At 44.8% G+C, this 12,606-nt stretch overlaps 1 protein-coding gene across 2 annotated transcripts; it reads right to left on the minus strand.

Annotated features, from left to right (window-relative positions):
- Window positions 1-2,036: 2,036 nt before the first annotated feature.
- an32a (Acidic leucine-rich nuclear phosphoprotein 32 family member A) lies at window positions 2,037-11,895 on the minus strand. 2 transcript variants are annotated; one of them, XM_014184339.3, is made up of 7 exons: window positions 11,589-11,895; window positions 10,304-10,453; window positions 9,716-9,838; window positions 9,311-9,497; window positions 6,673-6,782; window positions 5,717-5,771; window positions 2,037-4,558 (listed from the first exon to the last, which is right to left on the minus strand). In XM_014184339.3, exons 1-7 carry the CDS (start codon window positions 11,640-11,642, stop codon window positions 4,455-4,457), a joined length of 783 nt encoding a protein of 260 aa, XP_014039814.1. In that variant the 5' UTR covers window positions 11,643-11,895; the 3' UTR covers window positions 2,037-4,454.
- Window positions 11,896-12,606: the final 711 nt, after the last annotated feature.

A 12,606-nucleotide genomic window follows, 5' to 3' on the forward strand; every position in this document is an offset into this window, starting at 1 on the left:
GTTGATGTGAGCCATGACCAGCCTTTCAAAGCACTTCATGGTTACTGACGTGAGTGCTACGTGGCGGTAATCATTTAGGGACGTTACCGTCGCTTTCTTGGGCACTGGGACTATGGTGGTCTGTTTGAAACGTAGATATTACAGACTCGGTCAGGGAGAGGTTGAAAACGTCAGTTTCGATACTTGTCAGTTGGTCAGCGCATGCTTTGAATACATGTCCTGGTAATCCGACACATAGTCATCCAGAACAGCTGGTGCTCTCATGCATGCTTGTGTTGCTTGCTTCCAAGCGAGAATAAAAGGCATTTAGCTCGTATGGTAGGCTCACGTCACTGGACAGCTCGCGGCTGGGTTTCCCTTTGTAGTCTGTAATAGTTTGCAAGCCCTGCCACATCCGACGAGCGTCAGAGCCGGTGTAGTACGATTCGATCTTAGTCTTGTATTGACGGTTCATCTGAGGGCGAAGCGGGATTTCTTATAAGTGTCCGGATTAGTGTCCCGCTCCTCGAAAGCGGCAGCTCTAGCCTTTAGCTCGATGCGGATGTTGCCTGTAATCCATGGCTTCTGGTTGGGATATGTACATAGTCACTGTGGGGGCGACGTCGTCAATGCACTTGATGAAGCCGTTGACTGAGGTGGTGTACTCCTCAATGCCATCGGACGAATCCCAGAACATATTCCAGTCTGTGCTAGCAAAACAGTCCTGTATTGAGCGAGTCACTAGTACTTCCTACTTTAGTTTTTGCTTGTAAGCAGGAATCAGGAGGATAGAATTATGGTCAGATTTGCCAAATGGAGGGCGAGCTTTGTACGCGTCTCTGTGTGTGGAGTAAAAGTGGTCTCGTTTTTTTTTTTCTCCTCTGGTTGCACACGTGACAAGCTCGTAGAAATGAGGTAAAACTGATTTAAGTTCCCCCTGCATTAAAGTCCCCGGCCACTAGGAGCGCCGCTTCTGCATGTGCGTTTTCCTGTTTGCTTATGACCTTCTACATCTCGTTGAGTACGGTCTTAGTGCCCAGCATCGGTTTGTGGTGGTAAGTTGACGATTACGAATAATATAGATGAAAACTCTCTTGGTATAGATTGTCTGGTCTATAGCTTATCATGAGATACTCTACCTCAGGCGAGCAATACCTCAAGACTTCTTTAAAATTAGACATTGTGCACCAGCTGTTATTGACAAATAGACACGAACGCCACCGCCACTTGTCTTACCAGACGTAGCTACTGTCCTTCAGATGTACGGAAAACCCAGCCAGCTCTTTGTTTCACCGAGACGTGGCTGAACGACGACACGGATAAGATATTACTGTTGTTAATGTCCCGTTGGGAGGATAGTCTTAAAATCGTAGATCATCCAGTTTGTTTTCCGATGATTGCACGGTGGCCAAAGTCGGACTCATTTCAAGAAAAGGCACTTTGGAACTCGTGTTGCAACCGAAGACAGGGTGAATTTTTACACCCTACAGCACTCTGCTGTCCAGTTCTGTGACATTGTGTGGCCTACCACTTCGCTGCTGAGCCATTGTTGCTCCTTGATGTTTCTACTTCACAATAACAGTACTTACGGGGCAGCTCTAGCAGGGCAAAACATTTGTACTTACTGACTTGTTGGAAAAGTGGCATCCTATGACGGTGGCACGTTGAAAGTCACTGAGACTCTTCAGTAAGGGCCGTTCTACTGCCAATGTTTGTCTATGGAGATTGCAATGGCTTTGTGCTCGATTTTATGCAACGGGTGTGGCTGAAATAGCCTTATCCACTAATTTGAGGGGGTGTCCACATACTTCTGTATATATAGTATACTTAGAACAGACATTTGACAACCATTTTTAATGTCTGTTCCCCCCCCCCCCCCAAACTGGTCCTGGGTGATAAACAAGAATACAAGAGCCTGCCAACACAAAAAATAGTTCTGTACTCTTTAAAACGTCAGCACAACGTTTTCTAGTTCATGGCAAAGCGGGCGCGTTAGAATGGCGGTAGACAACGATAAAAAAAAAAAAATTGGAAAGGACATACAAGAGAGCAAGGAGGAAAATGTTAAGATTTTATTTACAAAGTAAATTTTTGTACATTTTGTCTTAACTTACAGAAAGTAAAAACAGAGCCACAACTTGGGAGGCTTGCATCCCCAGTGGTACCCTACGTAGCGCACTACTCTGTAGTGCACTACTTTAACCGGGACCCATAGAGTAGTGCACTACGTAGGGGATAGCTCCAGTCCAACCCTAACCCAAAACACAAGGGAGGGAGGAGACAGACAGCAACAACAACAACAAAATTAAGGAAAAAAACCCGACAAAGTCTGAAAAAATATTTTAAAAAGCTCTGATTATGTCCTACATGGGCCCCCCCCCCCCCTTATTCCCTATATAGTGCACTAAAGGGACCGACACGGGCCCTAACCAAAAGTAGCGCGTGCACAAAATGGCCGATAGGGTGCCATTTGGTAGGTATAACAGGCACTGTTGGGGAGTTGTTCCCCCATTGTTGGGAAAAGGTTGGTTGGTTGTCAGGGCGACGAGGTCGTTTACAGACGGAGAGCTCCGAAGGAGTCGACGACGTCACGGAACCTCCGGGCGGTGACATCGTTATGACGTCACAGAGAGCCCCGCCCCCTCCCGGTGAGGTCACGGAACGAATGCGAGGTTCTTTCGGGATTCCATCCGATCCTCAACGACCATGAAGCAGAGAAACGCAAGTCCTTGCAACGGAGGATATATATATATATATATATATATATATATATATATATATATATATATATATATATATATATATATATATATATATATATCTAGATATATATCTATCTATCTATATATCTATCTGCCCCCCCCCAAATCCCTCCAGCCAATCTAGGATGTCCCGAATGGTACCTTAGTCCCTATATAGTGTGCTACTTTTGACCAGGGCCCAAAGCCCTGAACTCATCAGAAAAGCCCTGTGGGTTCTGGTCAAAAGTAGCACACTATATAGGGACAAAGGTACCATTCGGGACATCCTAGATTGGCTGGAGGGATTTTGGGGGGGGGGGGGAAATCTGAGATACTGAGGCGTCGGGGGAGGAATTGTGACGGAATCAAAAACGCAATATTAGCCACTTTCAGCGAAACAAAAACGAAACCAGGGCCTATATGCAAATAGACCGTTGCCATAAATGGCTCCGTGACATTTACCTTGGACTGTGTTTACAGCTGAAGTTGAGTCGACTGCTTGTTTTGAGATTAAAGAAACACATTGTTCATATCCTTCGCTAGTTAATGAGTTATTAACCCAGTTTTTTTATGTCTTAAAAGGGACAGTGTTGTATTTTGAGACCGGCTTGAATCAGAGATACTGAGGGGGTGGAATCAGAGATACTGAGGGGGTGGAATCAGAGATACTGAGGGGGTGGAATCAGAGATACTGAGGGGGTGGAATCAGAGATACTGAGGGGGTGGAATCAGAGATACTGAGGGGGTGGAATCAGAGATACTGAGGGGTGGAATCAGAGATACTGAGGGGTGGAATCAGAGAGATTGAGGGGTGGAATCAGAGATACTGAGGGGTGGAATCAGAGAGATTGAGGGGTGGAATCAGAGATACTGAGGGGGTGGAATCAGAGATACTGAGGGGTGGAATCAGAGATACTGAGGGGGTGGAATCAGAGATACTGAGGGGGTGGAATCAGAGATACTGAGGGGGTGGAATCAGAGATACTGAGGGGTGGAATCAGAGATACTGAGGGGGTGGAATCAGAGATACTGAGGGGTGGAATCAGAGATACTGAGGGGTGGAATCAGAGAGATTGAGGGGTGGAATCAGAGATACTGAGGGGTGGAATCAGAGAGATTGAGGGGTGGAATCAGAGATACTGAGGGGGTGGAATCAGAGATACTGAGGGGTGGAATCAGAGATACTGAGGGGGTGGAATCAGAGATACTGAGGGGGTGGAATCAGAGATACTGAGGGGGTGGAATCAGAGATACTGAGGGGGTGGAATCAGAGATACTGAGGGGTGGAATCAGAGATACTGAGGGGGTGGAATCAGAGATACTGAGGGGTGGAATCAGAGATACTGAGGGGGTGGAATCAGAGATACTGAGGGGTGGAATCAGAGATACTGAGGGGTGGAATCAGAGATACTGAGGGGTGGAATCAGAGATACTGAGGGGTGGAATCAGAGATACTGAGGGGGTGGAATCAGAGATACTGAGGGGTGGAATCAGAGATTTTGAGGGGTGGAATCAGAGATACTGAGGGGTGGAATCAGAGATTTTGAGGGGTGGAATCAGAGATACTGAGGGGGTGGAATCAGAGATTTTGAGGGGTGGAATCAGAGATACTGAGGGGTGGAATCAGAGATACTGAGGGGGTGGAATCAGAGATTTTGAGGGGTGGAATCAGAGATTTTGAGGGGTGGAATCAGAGATTTTGAGGGGTGGAATCAGAGATTTTGAGGGGTGGAATCAGATATTGAGGGGTGGAGGGGAGGACACTGAATCTTCATCATCGTCATCATCCTCAGGATCCCTCTTCCTCTTCTCTCCTTTCGCTGGAGAGTCATCCTCATCTAGAAAAGAGAAGAGGACATTTAGACACGGGAACCAAACAGAAGAACGTGTCTGGTTGTGTCCCAAAAGACCATATGTAGTGTACTACTTAGACCACGATCCATAGGGCTCTATATAGGGATCACAGCCTTTAAAACACCAGACCGGGATAGAGCTACACCAGACCGGGATAGAGCTACACCAGACCGGGATAGAGCTACACCAGACCGGGATAGAGCTACACCAGACCGGGATAGAGCTACACCAGACCGGGATAGAGCTACACCAGACCGGGATAGAGCTACACCAGACCGGGATAGAGCTACACCAGACCGGGATAGAGCTACACCAGACCGGGATAGAGCTACACCAGACCGGGATAGAGCTACACCAGACCGGGATAGAGCTACACCAGACCGGGATAGAGCTACACCAGACCGGGATGGAGCTACACCAGACCGGGATGGAGCTACACCAGACCGGGATGGAGCTACACCAGACCGGGATAGAGCTACACCAGACCGGGATAGAGCTACACCAGACCGGGATAGAGCTACACCAGACCGGGATAGAGCTACACCAGACCGGGATAGAGCTACACCAGACCGGGATAGAGCTACACCAGACCGGGATAGAGCTACACCAGACCGGGATAGAGCTACACCAGACCGGGATAGAGCTACACCAGACCGGGATAGAGCTACACCAGACCGGGATAGAGCTACACCAGACCGGGATAGAGCTACACCAGACCGGGATAGAGCTACACCAGACCGGGATAGAGCTACACCAGACCGGGATAGAGCTACACCAGACCGGGATAGAGCTACACCAGACCGGGATAGAGCTACACCAGACCGGGATAGAGCTACACCAGACCGGGATAGAGCTACACCAGACCGGGATAGAGCTACACCAGACCGGGATAGAGCTACACCAGACCGGGATAGAGCTACACCAGACCGGGATAGAGCTACACCAGACCGGGATGGAGCTACACCAGACCGGGATAGAGCTACACCAGACCGGGATAGAGCTACACCAGACCAGGATAGAGCTACACCAGACCGGGATAGAGCTACACCAGACCGGGATAGAGCTACACCAGACCGGGATAGAGCTACACCAGACCAGGATAGAGCTACACTAGGCCTGTGAGATTGGATAACGGTACTAACCATCATCTTCGTCGTCATCATCATCATCGTCGATATCTCCGTTCACCTCCCCATCCTAGAGAGAGAAACAGTTAGTACAGCTAACATCCGTCTGCAGTGTAGTTTCAAGCGTTAGATTATTTTATTTTAACCTTTATTTAACTAGGCAAGTCGGTTAAGAACAAATTCATATTTACAATGACGGCCTGGCAAAAAGCCTCCCTGCAGGGACGGGGGCTGGGATTCAAAACTATAAATAATAGGACAAAACACATACCACAACGAGAGAGAAACACTACATAAAGAGAGAGCTAAGACATGGTCAGAAAGCAACACAACATGGCAGCAGAACAACACAGGGTATAAACATTATTGGGCCACAGACAACAGCACAAAGGTCAAGAAGGTAGAGACAACAATACATCACGCAAAGCAGCCACAACTGTCAGTAAGAGTGTCCATGATTTGAGTCTTTGTGAATGAAGAGATGGAGATAAAACTGTCCAGTTTTGAGTGTTTTGTTGCAGCTCGTTCCAGTCGCCGGCTGCAGCGAACTGAAAAGAGGAGCGACTCAGGGATGTGTTCGCTTTGGGGAACTTTAATATTTATATAACTGAAAAGAGGAGCGACACCAGGGATGTGTTCGCTAACGTCTGCAGTGTTGTTTTGTGGTTAGCTAAACGTTAGCGCTCTAACTTGTTGATCATGCTTTGAGAAACTCTAGGTCAGGACTAAAGTCATTCTGTTCCCCCTTGATAGTTTTTCAGTCGGTCTTAAACCAGTTTCCGGAGAACTGAAAAATAGTTGCATTTCTTCTATGATTTTTTTTGTTTTTTTTTTAGCTAAAATGGTCGGCTATCCAGCTTTCATTTCTGTGATTATTATATTAGCAATTGATTATTATTATTGATTATTATATTGGACACACAGTCAAGAAACTTAATGTAGGTTCGATTCCATTTCTACACAGATCTTACCTCTTCGCTCTCCGCACTGTCGTCATCTTCCTCCGCAATGACCTCTTCGTCATCGTCCTCCTCCTCTTCATCAAAGTCCTCCTCAGACTCTCCCCCCTCCCCCTCTTGTTCTACAGGACAGAGCAGAGACAACATTACACCCCCCCCGTCTTCTACAGGACAGACCAGAGACAACATTAGACCCACTGTCCTCTCCCCTCTACAGGACAGACCAGAGACAACATTAGACCCCCCGTCTTCTACAAGACAGAGCAGAGACAACATTAGACCCACTGTCGTCCCCGTCTTCTACAGGACAGACCAGAGACAACATTACACCCCCCCGTCTTCTACAAGACAGACCAGAGACAACATTAGTTCCACTGTCCTCCCCCTGTCTTCTACAGGACAGACCAGAGACAACATTAGACCCCCTGTCTTCTACAGGACAGACCAGAGACAACATTAGACCCCCTGTCTTCTACAGGACAGACCAGAGACAACATTAGTTCCACTGTCCTCCCCCTGTCTTCTACAGGATAGACCAGAGACAACATTAGACCCCCTGTCTTCTACAGGACAGACCAGAGACAACATTAGACCCCCTGTCTTCTACAGGACAGACCAGAGACAACATTAGACCCCCTGCTCTTCTACAGGACAGACCAGAGACAACATTAGTCCCACTGTCGTCCCCCTGTCTTCTACAGGACAGAGCAGAGCAGAGACAACATTAGACCCACTGTCGTCCCCCTGTCTTCTACAGGACAGAGCAGAGCAGAGACAACATTAGACCCACTGTCGTCCCCCCTGTCTTCTACAGGACAGAGCAGAGCAGAGACAACATTAGACCCACTGTCTTTGTTGTTGTATGATGTAAGGAACCACTTCACAAAATCACATTATCACTGGCATTGACACTGAAGGCTCCTGGTCTTACTGGGGTCTGAAATCAGTGAGACAATTGATAAAAATAAGCAATAATTACTGTATAAAATAATTAAAATATTGAGCTATATAACATACATAAATTATATTTTAAACAATTAAGACTCCCCCTCTCGAACGGGTAGGGTCTCGCAGTCATTATACCCCGATGAAGACGGCTTGTCTGTCCTGACGTTGCCTGTTAAATTATTACATCTGAGCTCCCAGAGTGAAGAGTCTCTCCTTTTAAACATTTTTTCAAGCGTTCTACTCCGCTAGCCAGCACCTCTCCTAAATAGGTGTGGGTTTCTTTCACCTCTAGGGGGGGGGGGGGGGGGGGGGTCATCCGATTAAGCCTTGTGACTCTACAATACCACAACCCCCCCCCCTCCCGAGACGTGCTAACCTCAGCGATAACAGCGGAGATTAACACCTCGTGGTGACAGTTACAAGCTTGATGTTGTCATTGTGTGCTAGGAATATGGGACTAAATAATACTTTATTTATAACAACCTTTGGTGGTGTCCATTTTGACCTCTCCCCTTCAGAGGTAAAACCCCCCCCCCCCAAAAAAACACATGACTTTTTTTTATTAAACAAAATCTATTTCTCTGAGCAATTGTATTAGTATAAAAATACATCTTTATTTATTTTATTTAGAGCATACAATATAACTTGAATGATTTATTTTACAGTTGTCATTATTCCTCATCTTTACCAAGAGTTTCAATAATGAATAATAATTTCAGATCTCGTTGTATTACATCTCCTGCCGTTGTGGCTTTGAGCAAGGCACTTAACACCCCAGGGCAAGATGGCCTAGAAATATTTACTCTCCCGATGCACTGGGCAGAGAGATCGGAAGGACAGCGCGCCACAAGACATCGTATCCCGAGGACACTGATCCAATTCTGATCGGAGTTAGATGCCTCCACTGCTACATGAGTTGGACCCGTTCTGAAATGGACCTGGGCCCCCCCCCCCCCCCACTCTACTGCGGTGGTCAATCTCTCTCTCCCTCTTTCCCTCTCCCCTGCAGCAGTCACGTTCAGATCTATACGAGTCCTTTCCGGACAAATCAGTTAAAATGACACACGAGATTCGTGACAATCATATCAGATACAAACCTGTGAACGATATTTAAAAAAAAAAAATTCTGGATCCGGACGCGAGTATTCGGGTACAGGTGGATCTGTGAAGACCTCTAAAAATCAAGAGTACATCATTCTCTCTCTCTCTCTCTCTCTGTTTCACAGTGACAACATCAGTTCAGTCAAGCGCCATTTTAATTAGTTGGATATGTCTGAAATGGACCCCTATATAGTCTACAACCTTTGACCAGGGCATTCAGCATCTTCATAAAGACTAATAACCAAACAGGTCCATTCATCTGACTAGACAGATTCAAGTTCCCCGACAGAAATGACAAGATTTTTTTTTTTGCGGGGCTATTATATGGTTGACCCTTGATGTTCCTGCTTATATTTACATTTTTACATTTTAGTAATTTTAGCAGACGCTCTTATCCAGAGGGACTTACAGTAGTGAATGCATACATCTTCCCCCCCCTTCCGTACTGGTCCCCCGTGGGAATCGAACCCACAACCCTGGCGTTGCAAACACCATTGCTCTACCAACTGAGCCACACGGGATATTCTGCTCATTTGTCAACCTTGTAGATGCTATTTCTAAATCAGATATTTTTTTTAGTTCCCACTTCAGCAAGTCTTACCTTCATCGTCGTCGTCGTCGATCCCGTCTCCCTCGCCGTCCGAATCGGAGGCCTCGCAGTCTTCGATATCGTAGCCGTCCAGGTACGTGAGTTGAGGGAGGAGCTTGAAGATGCTCTCTCTGTAATCTCCCAGGTTGGTGACCTCACAGTTAAACAGGTCCAGAGACTTCAACACGGGAAGTTTTTTCTAATGGCGGGCGGGAGAGAGAGGGGGGGGGGGGGGGAGCGAGAGGTTATGGCAGTTATTCACAGTTACAAGACATATGAGAGCGGCAGTTTTATTTAAAAAGTTAGAAAAAAGGGGAGGTTATAACCAATCGTACTGCCTCCCGCCTATATATATATATATAAAAAAAATAAAACAGCTATAGTCGTTTTATACACGGCCACAATAGTCTTATTCACCAGTGGTTCCAGTGTGCTGATGTCCTTGAACTTGTTCCCGGAGAGGTTGAGGTGTGTGAGGTTGACCAGCCTCTCGGCCAACACCTCCAAACCACCAGATATCCTGTTGTCACTCAGCTCCAACTACAGAAGAAGAAGAAGAGGAAACATTCTCTGAGTGTCATCGAGTAGACTTGATAAACCCCCCCCCCCCCATGTCATTGACCTACAATCCATAGGTACGGCTGTACAGTGAAATAACTATACTCCCAATGCAATACATCCAGTGTGATTTTAGATGGAAAATTAACTAATTGTATTTTGTTGATTTTATATATACACCCTCTAGCTGTGGGTAGGAAACACATTCAGCGCCACGTGGCCCAACTTTAGGTTAAATAAAATCAAAAAACAACCTACTACTGTAGATTCATGCTGATCTACTGTGATGAAACGTTAGTTGATAAAAAACAGTACTATGGCAGCAAGACCCAGTGGTGCAGGCTAGCTACCTTCCCCCCCCCCCCCCCTCCAGTTTGGGTATGGAGGAGATGTGGTGAACTGTAAAATAAACAGGGTGTAAACACACACAAACCGTTGTAGCTGTACCTTTCTTAATTTCCCCAGTTTGGGTATGTTTGAGACGTTGATGAGACCCACGTTGATGAGACTCAACAGTTCCAGGTTCTCAAACTCCTCCGTTATGCCCTCCATCTTCCCCTCGTTGGACCGACAGTTATCCAGGACCAGCTCCTGAACCTGGGAGATAGACAGAGGTAGGAAGAGAGAGAGAAAAAAAGAGAGAGACAGAGGTAGGAAGAGAGAGAGAAAAAAAGAGAGAGACAGAGGTAGGAAGAGAGAGAGAGACACAGAGAGAGAGAGAGAGAGGGAAAGAGAGAGAGAGAGAGAGAGACAGAGAGAAAAAAAGTGTTGTTGTTTCAGTAGTAACCCTAGTTATTTGGAATATTTGACCAGTATTTATATCAAAAAGGTTGAAGTATGTGTGGAAGTTATTTTATATGGTGTATGAATTAGTAGCCATGCTTAAGAAACAGAACTGTTTGTAAACTCTGGACACGTGATGTAGCCTCATTTCACCAGTTAAAAGTAGACACACGTTGTTAGCCAGCTACTATATAGCCAAATAAATAAAACCATATTTAACCGGTAAAAAAAAAGTCTACCCCAAAACGGTTCATATCTATGTACATTTAATATCGTTTCAGTCGACAAAAAAAAATTAATACAAAAATATATTTTGGTAGCTTTTAAACCGGTGAAAAAAATGGTTGTCTTGGTAGCTAGCTAGCATAGTTAGCCAACATGCTAACCAGGTAATGGCTACCGCTTTCAGCCAAGTTCACAGTGCTAACTGCTATAGCTAGCTGATGTTTAAAACTACGGCCCCCCCCCCCCCCTTTGTTACAAAATATACACATGTATGAAATAAAATAACATAACAAAACTGCAGCAGATGACTTGCGATATATAGAAATACAACTATTGTGTATTATTTGAGGTAAAAATATTGAGTTAGGTTAAAAGCTAATTTCGTTAGCCATTTTTTTTTTCCTGTTTACCTCACGAACCCGGTTTGTCTGGTTGTTACAGTTACGACGTTGGAGATCACAAAACCAACGAAAACCAACGAATCAAACACAGTCTGCTATCTAGTTTACAATATACATATTTATCTTAACAATTTGGATTTTTTGTTGTTGTTGAGAATAAATAGCATACATTTGTAGTAGTAGGCTTGTTCTAATGAGAGGACCCCATGTGCTCGCCATGACTTACTTCCACACACCGTAAACTTTGGTGTTACCGAGTTTAGATCTAAATTATATATATATATATATATATAAATAGATATATATATATATGAGTTACTTACATCCGACGGCGTCCTATTTCTCAGTTCTAGGTGAATTCTCTTTTTCATGTCCATGTTCCCTTCTTCTGTCTCGGATGTGGTTGTAAAGTGTTTGGTGTTTCTACCGCCTTGCTATGAGCTAAACTATCGGAAAGAGAGAGAGAAAAAAGAAAGAGAGAGAACAAACAAGCCTTTCGTTCAAATCAGAAAGTGGGTCAAAATGCGAAGAACTAGTTTTTTGTTGAGTCTAAACCCCCCCGGCGGTGAAACGAACTACTCAACAGCGCCCCGTGTGGTTGCGTTTCCACACTGCAGCCACACAGACATGGGCCTGGTGACCAAGTACTGCTAATGCGGCTTGTTAGCTGAAAATAACCATTTACAATACCTGTAATGCATTTTATTTGTATTATATTATAATACATTTATTACATAATAATATATATAATAAATAATAATAATAATTTATACAATTATAATAATTTTTGTTATTTGTATTTGTATTTTTAAAATACGACGGATATAGACGTAACTGTTTGTTTCTTGGCTATTTATGAGAGAATTTGACGTTGTTGTTATTATTATTATTATTATTACTGTATTTAATTAATCGAACATAATTCTCTCATTTTAAGTTATTTTGTTGCCGGCATTGTTGATGGAATATCAGTTGTTAACCACACGGTGGCAATGTTGCTCTTTCATTTGCATGACTATGGACTCTTCTCAGGCTTTCATTTCCAAAAAGTACAATAATTCACCTACTATGGAACTATCTGGAGTTGGAGCCGTAGAATTACGAATTTGAACTATCTCCCAGTTCTAAGGTATGAAACCACTTGGCTTTTAATATTTTACTGGGTTCCATTATTCTGATTTAGGACTTTCATCAGCTCTGGTGTTCAAACCCAGTTTCTTCACACCTTTTCAAGTATCTTGTTTTACCCCCAAAGTCCCGTTCATTGTGCATCACTGTAGCCTACTGTTGTTTATTGCTGCCGTCACTGTTTTAAAGCTGCAGTCTGTAATTCAAACATCA

This window comes from Salmo salar, chromosome 07 (genome assembly GCF_965601325.2).
Source record: "Salmo salar chromosome 07, fSalSal1, whole genome shotgun sequence".
NCBI classification, from domain to species: Eukaryota; Metazoa; Chordata; class Actinopteri; order Salmoniformes; family Salmonidae; genus Salmo; species Salmo salar.